The sequence below is a fragment of the Musa acuminata genome, chromosome BXJ2-9, assembly GCF_036884655.1.
Source record: "Musa acuminata AAA Group cultivar baxijiao chromosome BXJ2-9, Cavendish_Baxijiao_AAA, whole genome shotgun sequence".
Classification (NCBI taxonomy): Eukaryota; Viridiplantae; Streptophyta; class Magnoliopsida; order Zingiberales; family Musaceae; genus Musa; species Musa acuminata.
Window position 1 is genome coordinate 48695858 of NC_088346.1, and position 16543 is coordinate 48712400.

Genomic DNA, 16543 nt, shown 5'->3' on the forward strand with positions numbered 1-16543 from the left:
GGGATGAGATCGAAGGTCCCCACGAGACGCGAAGACAAGGAGTTCCTACTCGGGGGAAACAACGACACCATCCAAACCATAACACACGACCACCTCGGTGGGCTCGAAGGCCGTCTCGTAAAATCCCCGTCATCCGAACCCGAACCAAGCCGTGTCGACGCCGAGACCACGACTTCAAGTTGTTTACACTAACAAATACTAATTATCTCACCATTAATTTTAACTAATCCATTGCTAAGAACAAAATAAAATAACTTTGTCCTCATATCAAATAATTATAATATCCTTTTTACGGTAATATTAATATATTATGTCGAATTATGATGTTGTGGCCAAACGAGTCATTTTACTGACAAAAGCCCAAAACAACACTCAAAAGGATGTATTCAAGTATGTGAACAAACCACTAAATAATAATCACCTTTCTTATTGTCACATTATCCCGTATATCAAGAAATTATGGGACTTAATAAGATACGAAAAAAGAAATTATTATTGCCAAAACTTGTCATTTTATATTTAAAAGATGAGGTCCCACCAATGCAAAGGATTAACATTACACAAACTGTACTTTCTAACCCTGAAATTATATATTTTTTTTCTTTAACTTTGCTGATGCTATTATTGGAATATGGACAGCAGATTCGGTGTTGGATTCAACAATAACTAGTGGCGATCCCTGTCCTCGTTGCATTACACCGGTTGCCCTCCGGCACCACCACTGCACCTGCACAAATAAAGATGCCCATATTAGTTTGGAGAACCATACTGAGCTAGGGAATTTAATCTTTTACTGGCTGGAAAATCTCATCTAAATCATATTCCTGGAAGACCATTTATGTCTCTGAGGCATAAGGAGAACCAGTCATTAGGAAACCAGTTAAGCCCACTCATAACGGTGGAGAATTGAGTCATGAATCAATGTAATAAAGAAAAGAAAGTATGAAGATGCATACATTGATCGACAGCAATTCACCATGAAGCAAGGATTTAAGCACTATTATTGTTGTAGCTCGGATGCCACAGATTTGATTGAAAGGGAGAATTAAAGCTACCATGCAGCTTTACCAACTAGCAATGATCTTTGCTCAATATTTATTGCTGCAAATTAGCTGGTACTCCAACTAAGCTAGGTTGAACTACTAGTGCTGTGGACTGATTGGAGGTGCTCATCCTTTTCTACAGGTCAACTAATGCCCCAGGAGGGCCTTACAATGATATGTGTATGAGAAATATATATCAATCACGAGAAAACAAATTTCTAGATCCAGGTCATTCATGTTACTAGGTAAGGGAGGGATTGGTTTATGACCCAGCTTTCAGAGATGGATCACCTGTACACCAGCTTAAAGAGAGTAGATGCCATAGGATGAGAGAGACGGGAGGAGTAACATGTTGCCAACATTAAGACAATTTGAAATTGACAACAGATGGGACGTCAGAAGATATACGAGCTTCTAGGAGGGTTGCACTTCGACATTGATGGTTGTTTGGAATGAAGGTGGTAGAGGATGGTCAATCAGCATGATAGTGATAAACAGATGGTCAATGGATGCATGACAGTTAAAATAATCAATAACTTATGATATGAAATTCAGCAACATTTAGAAATTTAAATTATCATGTGGAAAAATGACAATGTGAGAATGTGGTGTTCAAATTGGGACATTTTAGTTTCTTGTTGACAAGAAGAAACTAATTCATCTACAACTGACGAGCAAATTATATGATCAGAAGCAACTTGTCCACCTCTATCTATTTTCCCCTTCCCATAAACGGTAAACATTTGATTCCCCCCTCTTGAAGTGCTGTTACAAATTAACACTTTGCGTGTCCGAAAAATGCACTTGTATTTCTATTACAAAGCTAACATGTTTATAAATATAAAATACCAGCTTACTTCAATCAAACTTCATAATTATGCTTTTAAGCAAATTGCATACCTTTCTCAAATGTGACACTGCAAGATGAGACAGATAGTTCATGTGAAGACACTACTTCGGTTGGATAAGGTATGATGCCCAGACTGCATCTGCAGGTGGTGGTGGCCGCACCCAGTGTCCAGGTATCCGGCTGCATCCAAAGGTACCCACAAAATGAATTTAAAATTAAAAATAAACACAAAGGCTACAAGCCCTTTTTTCTAATTTCACCCAAAATGAAATGAAACAACACCCAGATCATATTAGTAAAGCACAAAACAAGTCAGTTCCATAACAAAACACAAACTGAAGTGGTCATTGATGCAACTCAGTGGCCAGTCCATGGTCCAGCTAAATTAAACAGCAAAAAAATAATAAGATCAATATATTAAAAGCCCTCTTTCATAAGATGCTAATCAGAAGAAGGCATGTATTTAAAGTAGACAACCTTCTAGACTTCCCTATTAAAAGGGAAGATTCCAGTGCTCCCCCAATAAAGAATATAAATGAAATCTATGACCTTAAAAGTTAAGTATTAATTGACATTTTGCAACGGCTCAAGAGGCCAAGAAAGAAACTTGTGTTGGAAAATTAAAATAACATCAGTTTATTTTAGCAAAAAAATGTTGTAAGTTGTAACAATATTCCCACTTCCTAGAACAGAAAAGTATGATGTTAGTATATTATAATTCTGGTATAGTGCCCATATGTTAACGAAAAAGTCAAGGAATGTACCTTCCTCCAGGTCTAATATAAGCATCCCAAGTTCTTCTAACCTGAAAATATGAATTGAATTTTGCAACCATAAGGCTAATACATTAAAAGAACATAAAAAAAGAATTGCTAAAAACAGTGAAAGAACTTGCAAGAGAGAGTCAAATAAATGTCACTATTTTGGATACATTATACTTGTAATACAATCTTAAAAGATGATTGAAAATGCTTGGATCGGATCATTAAGTACGATTGACTACATCTTGAAGTTAACAGTTCATATAGTTAAAAGCCTTTGAATAACCACGTTAACACACTAAATACTGTTGATCATTGCAATTAAGGATTCAAACCATTACGCAGAAGCAAAAATAAATTTTGTATACTCAATAGTGATATATGGGTTAGAGACCTTCAAACAATATGACTAAAACCCTTTATTTAGGTATTTTAATCTAAGTAAACGAATGTAACAAAGTGGTTTGTACTTCAATACCACCAGGAATGAATGAGACAATTTCACAAGAATATTTAATAACATTTGCAGAAAAAATTATCTCAAATGAAGAAAATAAAGGATTCGTACTATTTGTTAATCTAAACTAAAATAATCTACAAATCCAGAACCATAAAAGCATCAAAAATCAGTTATACTTGACATAAACTATCTGCACTAACTTATCCTTGTAAGATCAAACAAAAACTATAACTACTTTCACAGACTCAAACAACTAAACTAGGATAACATAAAAAGGTTTAGCTCCAAGATTTGGTGAACTCACTTCAATTAGTGTCCCCATATCATTGCTGCTTCCATGATAATAGTGGAGGAACTCAAATGGTAAATTTGACACAGAGTCATAGCCACTACCCCAACCCGGAGCTTCATCCTTCTGTTGTTCAGACTTCATATTTGCATCCATGACCAAACTTCCTTCACTTTGGCCTTTGGTCTTAGATGGCTCGCCTTCAATTTTATCAATAGAATTTGCTTCTGTTATTGCATTCTGCATAACTTTTCTAGACTCCTCGGCTGTTGCAATGGCATCCTTGGCAGCATGTGTGTCAGCAGCAGCTGCAGCTTGCCGCTCCTCTTCCTCAACAGCAGCTCGTACACGCTCAAGAAATTTATCATCCTCTTCTGGAATGAAATGACCTGCACAACCACAAATTCAAGATCTGACAGGCTTCTTACTTGGAACCGACCTTACTGAACCGGGTCAAATCATCCAGTCTTTTTTACTTGGAAAATTCATGATATAGTAAAACAAATCCTTTTTTACTATCAGACAGTTGTTTCAATCGATCTGTTGTTAGAGTAAATTTGTCATTTGTGCCTATTTGTTTCAGTTAGTTGCTGTCACAACAGTGTAATACTAAGATTGTTATTAGTGAACCTGTGTAAAGACTGAATTCTTTTGGCATAAGCTTAACTCTCAAAACAGTGCATGACTTACTAAAATAAGACTTCAAATCACACAAAAAGTAAATGTGTTCTTGTCATACTACAGATCGTGTTGCAATGTATGAAGGATAATATTTGTTATATTACACTAGCAAAACTGAGATTATTATAATCTGACAATTCTTTAGCGCAACTTATCAAGATCTAACTAAAAACAAAGAAATTTAGAAACTATATAAAATTTTGGGAGTTTTATATAATTATAAAAAAAAGGGTGTCTTGCCTTGTTTTTTCAACTTCTGAATTCTGATGGAGTGAAGCTCTTGCAATTTCTCAACAACTAGGAAAAGCTCAAGCTGAAAGTTAAGACAACTTTTGGTTAAAAATGCTAAAATTATCAGGACTGACAATTTTCTTTTAATACTATCTCTGAATGCAAAAAACAGAAATCGTACACATATCAAATAATCATGTGTACCACCAAATTAAACAAAATCCAGCTATCTTTTATGCACTGATAAATGTAGACAATAAAATAATGGAAAGGCATACAACAAAAGGAATTTAAGCACATTACTGCAGTAGTCAAGTTATATATTACAAGTTCATGATGAGGGCAGGCTCTTTTCAAGAACAGACAGTATATTTGGAAAAAGGAACAGATTTCCACACATGCCACCCAAGATCAGGACAAGATTCAACCACTAAGTACCATGAAAGATTGAGGTCGGGAAGCAGAAAAACACATGAGCATGACTATTTGCCATGGGGAACTAGCTCAAAACTTTCATCGGTAGTAACAGTATGACAGTTCTGCCATCTTACCAATCCAGAAATAGCAGTACAACATGGAACTATGTCTGTATCACAGGGATTCATCTGTGACATGCACATCAGCATCAGCATAAAATATGCCTACATTTATTGGAAATTCATACGGGGATACATTGTCTAGTAGCACCTATCACAGCAGTCATATCAATCTTCTCCCTATTTCAAAGCTGTTGCAGTTGCATCGTATTCACATGCCTTACTAACCTTATCAAAACACAGCTAAAATCATCACATGAATTCAAGAAGCTTCCTTGTTTAAATATAATTTGATTAGTTTTGAAATGTAAAAATTAAATTACAACTCACCGTCCATTGCAAAACCATCTTTATCAAAATGTTTAATCATTACAGAACATACGGCAATATATTGACATTACAGTGTAACAGAATAATCAATAAATGTTGCTCTGCCAAGGAAATAAGATGAAATGTAGATGACTATCAAATATCAAACAACACATATGCTTGAAACAGCCATTAAATGATTCAACAACTAAAGCATCTGAAGAAAATTGTGTTGGAAACTCAGAATGTTGGACACATCAACAGCACGATGATAAATGCCAAGTGCCAACATGGCCCATGACAAGGCAATCCTTGATGGAAGTACATTTTTCAAATGCTCTTATAACAATAAAAAAACAGACAACATAATAAACTGTCAAATCTCAAAATCAAATGAACAAATAATATACATTAATAATTAGTACTAAATCATGAATACTCAACATCCTTATTGTAGCATACATGTGATATGTGCCCAGAATGTCTTACCTCAGATTCTAGTCTCTTTCTCTCCTCTCTAGACTTCAGCTTTGCAATTTCTTTCATGCTTTCTACCTGGAATCACCATGCTTATGTTAGCCACTAGGGAGAAGGTTGAATTGGTAATCCATTGTAAGATCAGAAAGGACACATACATGCATCAACAAGAACCATAAAAAGTGATAACCTGAGAAAGGGAATATGCGATCAAAGTTTAACTTAAAAAATGTAAAGAAAAAATTTAAACCACAACCTTTCCCAATTATGTCAAGAAATAGTCTAAGTGGCTGGAAATTTACCATTGTATGTTCAGTATAGCAGCACCTACATATTGAATAGGAGACTCCTAAAAAAATTGAATACTAATCAGGCATGATGAACTTTAAAGTTGGTGACCTGGTTCATTGAATAGATTATCCAAAGGAGGGTTGCAAAGAAAACAAGGAAGCATGATTTGGCAGGAAGAAGTCAACAATCTACAGTATAGCAAACGGCAGGATGAGGAAATTTCATGTTTCGAGAACTTAAAGACTAGCAACCAAAAAGCCCTGTAAGATACAAAAATCATACTGAACTCATGACTAATAAATGGCATACCTTGTGTCTCGCCATGTCGTTGGCAATCTCCCTAGCTCTCCATTCATCAGCATCGTGGTCAGCTTTAACATAATCTTCACGCAACTTCAGAACATAAAATCAATCCAAGAAATCAATAAATAAACATAAAGCAGCAATACAACTTGTCTAACGCAGGCACCGCAAGTTTAATAACTTTAAGCTTATCAACAAAGCCTCAGAACAGAGAGAAATTTAACTAATATGGCAAACCAGTCCTGAACAACCTTGCGTGCTAATTCAGCAACACGTTTTCTTTTTTTTTTCTTCCACAACTTGTTCCTTTTGGACTTTTGCAGCTTGTTAGCAAATTGAACTGCCGCTGACTTCTCCTCCCATGGTATTGCTTGACTTGTGATGCCATTAAGAGGCACAAGCTGATATTTCAGAGTCGAAAGCAGTGTGTTTGCTGCCTCCATCGAGAGAGATTCTTGAACATCCAGACTGATTCTCTTTGCTTCAATCAATTTTAAAATTTGCAAATTCGACTCATCCTCAAAACACCGAGAAACGCCGGTGGCAATGGAATCGTTTAAAGACGGCGACAGTTCTCTTGGTGATGGGCAATCCAAAGATAAGGAAACTCTTTCAGAATTGGGGTCCCTTGACCTTCTAACAAGAAGAATTTCTTCTAGCTCTGTCTTCCTGCAGGAAGCGTTTATACAATTGAAGGACTAGGATGAGGAATCAAAATCAATTTTTTTCAACAAAGTTGGATGGTGAGCAAATGTACAATGCTTTTGCAAGACCAACGGTTTCTTTCAACTTTCTCAGATGCTCATGCACATCTTCCGACTGCCAGAAGGAAGATAAAGAAGATTGAGCAGGATGCCATGTCGGAATCTGAGGAGATGCACCGGGTGCAAATGAAGCCGTAAACATGGTACAGAAGAAGGGAAAAAGAAGCAACTGCAAGGCAAGAGAACAGTTACATTGTGTCAGAAACAGAGTTAATATATATCTGCTTTATCGATACATAGGAGCCAATCTCAAAAGAAAGAAAAAAACGTCAGGAAAAATATCATTGTAAGCCACGACTACTGGATGGCCCCCAAGGTTCCCTGCACCTTCCTTCCCATTCTCAATCGAGGGTCATCTTTCGAGAGTCAATTCTTAAACACAAGGATCCCCATACTGACAAGCAGTGATCTTTGATAAATCCATTATCAACAGAACCGGAAACGATGTGACAGCGGACCTATCCTTTAATACTGGTTTCTGCGTAAAGGAGCATTCTCACCTTGCGATTGCACGAGAGCCACAGGAGCCACGGAATCTTGAGAAGATCCACCTTAGAGAGATGTTGATCGAGGAGGGGGGCGAGTTCTCCCTCCTCGCCTTCTTCCTCTCGTTCGAGTATGCCGCCCTCGACCGACGGAGATGAATTCGGCACCACCGGCGGAGAGCACCTTCAGTTCACTAGGGCTTGGGTAGAAGAACGGAAGGCAATTTCTAGTGGGCTTTCCATTTTCTACCCGTTTCGTCGGCCCTTTATAAGGAGATGAACAGTGGCTCGTGAGTGGACCCACTGTGGAGCCCGCTATGGGGTCGTCGTGTGGGTAGAACAGTAAGTAAAACGTGTTTTCTGCTATCTCTTTTTAATATTTTTCATAATTTCAAAAATATTTTACAATATAATAATTAGAGCAGTAATATTTAGCTACACTCAGTCGACCAATTCATAAGATGAATCAATCCAATTTCTTATCTTATTATAATATTTTTTAATCGAAACATTATAAATATAGAATACATATTTGAGATTCTATTTTTAAAATAAATTTGAATCTATTTATCTTAGTTATAGTATTTTTAAATAATCATATAATATTTTGATAAATACACCACAAATATTATAAGTTTATTAAAAATATTATAACTAACAACACTATATGGACAAGTCCATAGCAAAGTCACATTTGGTTCAACACTATATGTACTAATATTTTCTGTAATTGAAAAGCAACAGTCATTGAAGGTGGCCTTCAACATAATCAATCAGCATTTATGGGTTCACAACTCAGAGATATAAAAATGATCAATTACAGAAATTGAAGCTGGTTCTGAAAAGAATATTGAAATTCTATATACTAGATCTTTCTTAATATTATACTATTGTGTCAATCCTGTAGATAAATCTCACCTCCAAATTTGAATGCAGAAAATGTGATGAAAAGATCTGCATCCAAGGCATCACACAAATGCTGGATAGTCATGCCTGACATGTACATAGGGAAGCCAGTGTGAAAAAGATGATATACTTGGATGATAAAAGTGATTAATTGTGGCAGAACCCAATCGAGATTGATTTGATTTTACTTTGTAACAAACAAAAAAAGAATATCAAAACTCCGATGCAGTGCGAAATTCATATCTTAGTACTTCCGTTAACATGGTGGGCAAAACAATTTATATACAAACTGAGATCTGATGTAGGTCTTTTACAAGATTAGTTAGGCGACAGCCAGCCGTTGTCGTCCAGTAACTGATGCTCCTTGAGATGTAGGTCCGATAACAAGGGCTTAATACTCCAGCTCTTTAACAAAATCTACATTGTCAACAAAGACCTGCAAAACCAAATGATCCTCCATTTTCATGCGCATTTACAGTTAGTATAGCGTGGTTTTACTGGTTTATGCAGAGTGGAAATTTGCTGAACTATGGAAGTTATTATTAAGACTTTAAAGATTCAATCTGGACATACAGTGTGTTGGTTAACCTTTACAGAATGTTATCCTTCATCATCCTAAAAGATTGTACTTTCATACCTAGTATAATAAACAAGTAGCTAACATAAATATGCATACGGTATTTAAGGGCTGCAAGAATCTTGAAATAAAACAATCAAGATACTAAAATGAGTCAAATGCAGGTACATACAGTTTTCCAACCATCTGGATCCAAGCAGGCAGTTATCTTAGTATTAATGACAGGTAAGGGGCCTGGTTCACGGGTGATCGTTCCTCCATGCAGTTTTATGGCCTCTGCTGTCTTGTAAACATCATCCGTGCCAATTGCAATCTAGAATAATAATATGTGGCAATTCCAGAGAAAGTTCAATTCCATTACCATATCACTAGAATCTTAATAGAAAGAGTGCAACAATACATAGATTATCCTCGACAACTTTCATATTGAGATACTAAACAGATTTCTAGGCAGATTGTAACGAAAATTACCTGTGCGAAGGCATTCCCTTTGTCATATTCTGTAACTCCATAGTTGTAGGTCAACTCCAAAACAGTGTTTGTATCTTCAGGACCGTATCCCATCATCGCTATAGTGTACTAAAAATGAACTTACACATCGATTACAGGACACATGACAAAAAAAGGCATCAAAATGTTTTCAGAGCGAAAGGTAGGAACAAGGCTTAGACAATAAATAGTAGTAGTACATACAACAAGAAAGTTATGCATTGTATCGAACAACTCTCCTGCTAAGTATCAATCAACATATATGAACGAGAAAATTGGAGAGACACTGCATTCTAGGAGACACCAATAGTATTGTATCAGCAAAGGCTTAGGAAAGGAATGTGAATTGGCCTTCTAAGAAATGAAGTTTCAAAGATCATTTTGTCCATGTGGATAACAAGGATAGAGACTATATTCTGCCTAGTGGATATTGTCCACTACTCAAATACTTAAGAAACAAGGTAGTTCCTCGTCAATGGTGGACATAAAGTGCACCAGTAAACAAGGTTCCCACCGTTTCAGCGTTCAACATTGCTAAAATTTTAATTGGAGTTAGAAAAAATCAAACAAGAATGTATAGCGTTGTTAAATAATTTTGGAAAATATGCATTCAAAACTTCAGATGCATCAAATTTACCTTATATTCAGGATTGTCTCTTTTGCGAAGAAGCTCCATACCAAATGCCTTGTTACAAGAAAAATAAAAATAAAAAAGAAACTTAGAATATAGAAAATGATCAAACACCATTTCTCAAGAAATGAAAAGGAAAAATAGAATGGTCAAGAAATGTTGTCAAATTTCAAAGAGAACAACCTTCTCATAGAAATTTATGGAACGATCAAGATCTCCTACACGAAGCATCACTTGACACAAGGGTTCTGGTGTTGGGCCCCTTTCCAAAAGCTCAAACTTATAACCATCAGGATCTTCGATAAAAGCAATCACACTTCTGCCACCTTTTACAGGGCCAGGTTCCCTGGTTACCTTTCCTCCTTTAGCTTTTATAAGATCCACTGTCTTGGCAACCTGTATCCAGAAGAAGAAATCATCTCACAAGCAACATTTTGTAAGAATGATTTGTACAGAAGTTGGTGAGATGCTACCTAGATCAAAATATATTTTTAAAATTGAAGAAATTTTGAAGAAGCCTAGTCATTCAAGAAGAGAGACATCAGAACTAGGCCAGGGTAGGAGTATCAGTGACTCTTGTTACAGCACGAAAGCAAGCATCTGAAATAATGTTTGTCCACCAACTCAATAGATTGAGTGGTTAAAAAACTAGCTTATCGCGAAAAGATGGAAAAGAACTTCCAGTAGAAGATAAACTATGTTCCAATTATATTCATGTGAAAGGAAGCATCATGATATTATTGCACATAATGGATTTCCTTTTCCGAAGACAAAATTTCATTGATGTATAACACTAGGAGAATGATCTCAAGGCATCATAGCCTCATGCAAAGCAGAAAAACTTATAAGGCTTGTTTTGAGAACTTAAAATCCATATTCAACATAAAAATTGTCTTTGAGGATAAACGAGTTATAACAAAAAATTCAACCACCAAATATAAATTGACATGAAGATTGCTTATTTCAGTGTTTATCAGCGTGATATACAATCAGATTATGGACTAATGAAGATTACTAAAGCTCTTTTTCTATTATTTCTTTATGCTATGTCCTTAGACACACGTGGAGCTTAGGACTGGCATTTATGTTCCTCAAAACCATGCATAAACTGATGATAAAAGCCAGTACATTATTATACATGAAAAGAAGTCTTACATCTTCAACTGCAACACCAAAGTGTCCAAAACCAGTTCCAATATCGTACTTGTCAACTCCATAGTCTGCCATCATTTGCAAAATACAGAGCTAGATTCAGATATGTCAGGGATACACATTTTGCATTATGACACTATCAAACAGCAACACTATAGCAGACTCTGAGTTCCTCAACTAACAAAAGATGTAGGTATTAAAAATGTGCAAAGATGTCTAAAAGAAATGTTCCTCTAATGTCATGAAGAAATAATCCATGTCCCTTACTGTAAGTAAGTTCAACAACAAAATGTGAGTCTTCGGGTCCATATCCAAGGAAGGCATTAGTGTACTTCTCCTCAGGAATGTCACGTTTCCGCAACAACTTCATTCCCAAGCATTCTGTGTAGAATCTGCACCAATATGTTTTACATGTCTAAACCAGATATTTCAATTAAAGATGAAATATATTTAAATAAAGAGGGCATGATACTTTATTGTCCTTTCCAAGTCACCAACACGATAAACAACATGAAGCATTCTCCGATTATCCGTTTTCACCCACTCAAAAGCGCTTTCTTTATCAACAGTGCTTGCTTGCGTCGTGTTGCCGGAGACACTGGCTTTTATACAATTTGCTTTTCTTACCAATCTAGAAGTTGTTATTCCAAACAAATGTTCCAGATGTATAGCTGAATATAACATACAGAAAAGAGCCACAGGATTAGGTCTAGAAATTAATGTTATATTAAACAAGATTTAAGCTGTTTACATTTTACCATGGACATAGAAGGGAAGTAGCATGTGAAAATGAGAGAAAAGTAATCATGCAGTATTGAAAAAACATCATATTATAGTTAACAAGGTAATAACAAAGAAATAGTCTTAATGCCACACATAGTATAAGCTTTGCCTCCTAGCAATTTTACTGAGTCGCTTCAGTAAGCCTACAACCTCTATTCAGTGAGCAGGCACAATACAATCAAATTGGAAAACAACAGCAAAAGATTGAAAATTCCAAATTTAAACAAAAGATTAATCACTTGAGAGAAACAGTTCATTAAACAAACGAATAGACTAGTGATCAAAGAAAAAGAAGGGCCGAGACTGAACACAATATTCCAAAGTTTGATTTAATATTCCAACAGAGATATCTCTGTTAGGTGTGATGCTGTCATAGCATACCAACAAAAGATACACTTACCAAAAGAATGTAATCTTGGAGAGAAGTCAGTATCTGCAATCAAGTAATCTATCACAAAGAACGCAAAACACACGGAATATGATACTAAATGCCTGAATATAATCAATGAAACTGTTACCAAATAAAAAGATCATTTATCCAAAATACGACAAGCACGACCAAGTTAAATTCATCTGCCGAGGTTGCTTGCTCATCACTAACATATGTTTCTTTAGCTGAAACACGAATCTTGGAGCGAAAGTGATGACCATAATCGAGTAGTTCACCATAGACTTGCTGTACAAGCATTATTCCAGATTGTACTCAATTGCGTTCACCAAAAGAATTGTCTTTTTTCTCCCAAAAACAAGCAATCGGGAAACCAATCAGGAAGGAGATCGATAAGTCTCCAAAACATCGATAAAAAGGTAAGAAGAGAAGGCGGAGAATTGGGAGTTTGGCAACCGAGAGAGGAGATAGCGTACGGCGTGGGGCGGAGCTGAGACTGCTGGGAGCGAACCGGGCGGCGGCGGCGATGGAGGAGAGTGGCGAGTGGAGCGCAGCGAGTCGGATGTGCGAGTTGGAGGAGGTGGCCGCCATGGGAACACTCCTCGCCATCCGCCGGCCGAGATCCTGTCTTCGACCTCGTAAGCAATTCACGTTTCTTCCCTCGAATCCGCCTCTATCCATCATGCTCCTGACGGCCACGTGGTAATCACGTGCTGAATGTGCAGGTCAGGATCCTCTCCAACCCAGGCGAATCCGGCGTCCCTTCAACTCCCTATCTTTCGTCGTCGCTTCACCATGATCTTACTACATCTCGACTTTCCATCTGTCAACCGCTCACACAAGTGGGCCCCATGCCTATGGACAATTGAGACCCTCGGGAACGGCCAGGATGCGCTCATCGTGGCAGAAAGCGTAACCGCACGATTTGGAGACGATCGCAAGTTCGATCTTCAATCCGCAAGCGGATTCAACGGTGGAGATTCCTCTTGATCCCACAGACATGACATGCCGTCATTCACACGTAAACACACACAAACGTATGTATGTACACAGTGGCGTACCTTCATACACAACCATATACACAAATACATACATGGTTTGGTATAGAGCTGAAATCTAGTAATTGCACATATTTTACCGAAGCAAAATTCTTGATCAACCATTGTCTCAATTTAATAAGATGGACAAATCTGACACCATCGGGTACATGTAAGGTTCCTCTGGAACCAAAAGTTGATACATTATGATTGTAACATAGAGCATCATAGGCTTGGATGGAAGACAAACTTCTATCTAAATCTAAAGCTAAAGCTATAGAGCTTTAGATAAAAAGACTGGGCTCTCAACCTAAATCTAAAGAGCCCCTCTTGGCTAGTTCCATCAAGATCTTTGGCCTTATCTGCACTTCATTAATTAGAAGAAGAAGTACCCAAAGCAATTATTAGTTCTGGATTGCTCTATTTGGCCAAATGAGATCTTGTTTCATATAATAGATACATGTTCCTTAGAATCTTAATCGAAAGCTTCACTCCGAAACCCATTTGCATGCAGTAGATAAACGTAACTAATGTTACCAATTGCATCTCTCAGCTGCATGGAAAGAACATGTTTAGCAACACTGTGTTTGGCTTTCGAAGATGATTCCTTTTTTTCTTTTCTGAACTTGGAGGCAAAAGCTTCCTTTCGTCAAGCACTTTCATGGTGCTTAAGTTATCCCCTTGTTTTCAGCAGCAGAAAAATCAGGAACGGATGTGAGAACTCACGCAAAGGTGTGATGAGTGGTTGGCATGTTACAATCTTCTCCACTTCTTCTCATCTTTTCCAGCCAAGGTTTGGAGTTCTCCATGCGACTGCCAACTTCACTGTATCCGCGTTTTCTTTCAGCTCAGCATGAGTGTGACGGACCACTTCCAGCTCCTCCTGACGTTGCATTCCTTGGGAACAGTTCTTGGCATCTCATATGCAGAAGGAATAAATCAAAGAATATCCCTCATTTTTCAGGACAAGGACGACAGATTTTTACTGAGATCATCAAGCCCTTTGGTCTCTCTGCAGCTGCCCCACCATCACAAGAGACGATTCCCTCTCATCTTTTTTCCTGTCCATTGCAGTCGACAATGTCATGTGCCATTGTCCTCCTCTCCGGATCATTTCAACCACTGGTTTCTTCCACAGGTCAATGTTAACCTAAATAAAAATGTGGTTCTGATTACGAACAAACATTTCCAGAGGTCTTTCGTAAATATCCTGACTGTGATATGGAAGATAATTTTCATGCTTGAAAGAGACATCAGAATCATCTCAAAATTATTCCATGATTTTTCTTGATGTATAATTTAGATGCTTTTTTGGTGGTTATCATCTATTTAATCGCTGCCTTGGACTCCATTGCTGGAGCTTTCTTTAGTAGCTACCTTATCACAATTTAAGATCAGCTGATGCGATTGAGATGTCGGAGTCCTAACATGATGAACCGATAAGCTATGCAAAGCCAATACCTTAAATTAGCTCAGATTTCCATCCACTACAAATTTTTAATCTGCAGACCAGCGTGAGCCACATGGCTACATGTTCTTCCAGCTATTCGAAGCATTATTTGTGATGAAACTATGTGAAATAACTATCATCAGAGGTCATATACCCTACAATCCAAAAGGAAAACAAATGAGACATCAATATTTTGAGTTCAAACAATTACCACAACACACTCATTCCATCACATGTTTCGTCTTCTTCTTCTTCTTCTTCTTCAATCTTCTTCCTTGGATCAATCCATGGTGTGGCCCACCATGCAGGCCACACCATTGGCTGGTCGGCTGCAGAATCCCCACAAGTCATTGATGAGCTTCCCGACGTTTCCATCACTGCATGTTAATTATAGTAGACAAGATGGGATTGGATAAGCACTCCATGTCATTCCTCGCCCTCTCCTTATTTCATCACATGCATTCCTAATCCGTGAACTCTTGTAGTTGTATGTCTGTGTGTGTATAAATATGCATAACAGCCTTCATCTTGTTTAGGTAGCTGTCTCTCCCTCTCCAGCCTTTGCTTAGGTTTTGATCTCTGAGTTCCTTGATCATGGCCGGCATCGCCTTTGGGCGCTTTGACGACTCTTTCAGTGTCGGCACACTCAAAGCCTACCTCGCCGAGTTCATCTCCACTCTTCTCTTCGTCTTCGCCGGGGTCGGATCAGCTATCGCTTACAGTTAACTGATCATCCTCTCTTTTTTCTTTCTTTATCCCTCCTACAACAGTTTCCGTGGGGTTTTTGTGTCTCGACTTAGATGCTTGCTGTGGTTTGCAGACAAGCTGACGTCGAGCGCAGCTTTGGATCCTGCCGGGCTGGTCGCGATCGCTGTTTGCCATGGTTTCGCGCTCTTCGTGGCGGTGTCGGTCGGCGCCAATATCTCCGGCGGCCACGTGAATCCGGCGGTCACCTTCGGGCTGGCTCTGGGAGGCCAGATTACCATCCTCACTGGGATCTTCTACTGGGTCGCGCAGTTGCTTGGAGCTGTCGTTGGAGCTTTTCTCGTCAAGTTCGCGACAGGACTGGTAAGATCGGAACAAAGCATGGTTGTGGTGGGTTGACGCAAGAGAGAGCTAAATGCTTGTCTTCCACTGAAACATGTAGGACACCCCCACCCATGGCCTGGGAGACGGAGTGGGAGCAGGAGAGGCGGTGGTGATGGAGATCATCATCACGTTCGCCCTCGTGTACACGGTGTACGCGACGGCGGCCGACCCGAAGAAGGGCTCGCTCGGCACCATCGCCCCCATAGCCATCGGCTTCATCGTCGGCGCCAACATCCTCGCGGCGGGCCCCTTCTCCGGAGGGTCGATGAACCCGGCGCGCTCCTTCGGGCCGGCCGTCGCCAGCGGGAACTTCTCCGACCTCTGGATCTACTGGGTCGGTCCCCTCATCGGTGGCGGCATCGCCGGGCTGGTGTACACCTACGCCTACATGTGCTCAGACCACCAGCCACTCCCTCAGTGACCTGCAAGCTCAGCTGAATAAGAACGAGAGATATGAGTTGCTGAGTGCTTGATGTTGCTTGTGTTTTGGAAGTCTGAAAGCCAATTTGCTTGTGTGTTTCTCTGAGCTTCTTAAGATTTCCAGTGTCATCTTCTTGCCAA

The 16543-nt window shown here is 38.6% G+C and overlaps 3 protein-coding genes across 4 annotated transcripts; 1 reads left to right on the forward strand and 2 right to left on the reverse strand.

The window, feature by feature from the left end:
* Positions 1–475: 475 nt before the first annotated feature.
* LOC135623789 (U11/U12 small nuclear ribonucleoprotein 59 kDa protein-like) lies at positions 476–7718 on the reverse strand. The gene is made up of 10 exons (XM_065127133.1): positions 7496–7718; positions 6989–7164; positions 6483–6900; positions 6238–6321; positions 5650–5715; positions 4325–4397; positions 3419–3792; positions 2658–2698; positions 1944–2073; positions 476–727 (listed from the first exon to the last, which is right to left on the reverse strand). The coding sequence occupies exons 2-9, from the start codon at positions 7135–7137 to the stop codon at positions 1995–1997; spliced, it is 1284 nt and encodes a 427-aa protein (XP_064983205.1). The 5' UTR covers positions 7138–7164; positions 7496–7718; the 3' UTR covers positions 476–727; positions 1944–1994.
* Positions 7719–8596: 878 nt separating this feature from the next.
* LOC135581004 (probable lactoylglutathione lyase, chloroplastic) lies at positions 8597–13089 on the reverse strand. 2 transcript variants are annotated; one of them, XR_010491487.1, is made up of 10 exons: positions 12883–13089; positions 11708–11906; positions 11503–11627; positions 11239–11303; positions 10267–10479; positions 10090–10137; positions 9435–9542; positions 9136–9276; positions 8960–9023; positions 8597–8822 (listed from the first exon to the last, which is right to left on the reverse strand). XR_010491487.1 is itself a non-coding variant. In XM_065127134.1 (9 exons), exons 1-9 carry the CDS (start codon positions 13013–13015, stop codon positions 8778–8780), a joined length of 1077 nt encoding a protein of 358 aa, XP_064983206.1. In that variant the 5' UTR covers positions 13016–13078; the 3' UTR covers positions 8597–8777. The 2 variants fall into 2 exon arrangements, 1 of the variants encoding a protein (XP_064983206.1); XM_065127134.1 differs by lacking the exon at positions 8960–9023 and having other exon boundaries at positions 12883–13078.
* A 2307-nt stretch (positions 13090–15396) lies between these two features.
* LOC135623792 (probable aquaporin TIP2-2) lies at positions 15397–16543 on the forward strand. The gene is made up of 3 exons (XM_065127137.1): positions 15397–15614; positions 15714–15961; positions 16041–16543. The coding sequence occupies exons 1-3, from the start codon at positions 15488–15490 to the stop codon at positions 16401–16403; spliced, it is 738 nt and encodes a 245-aa protein (XP_064983209.1). The 5' UTR covers positions 15397–15487; the 3' UTR covers positions 16404–16543.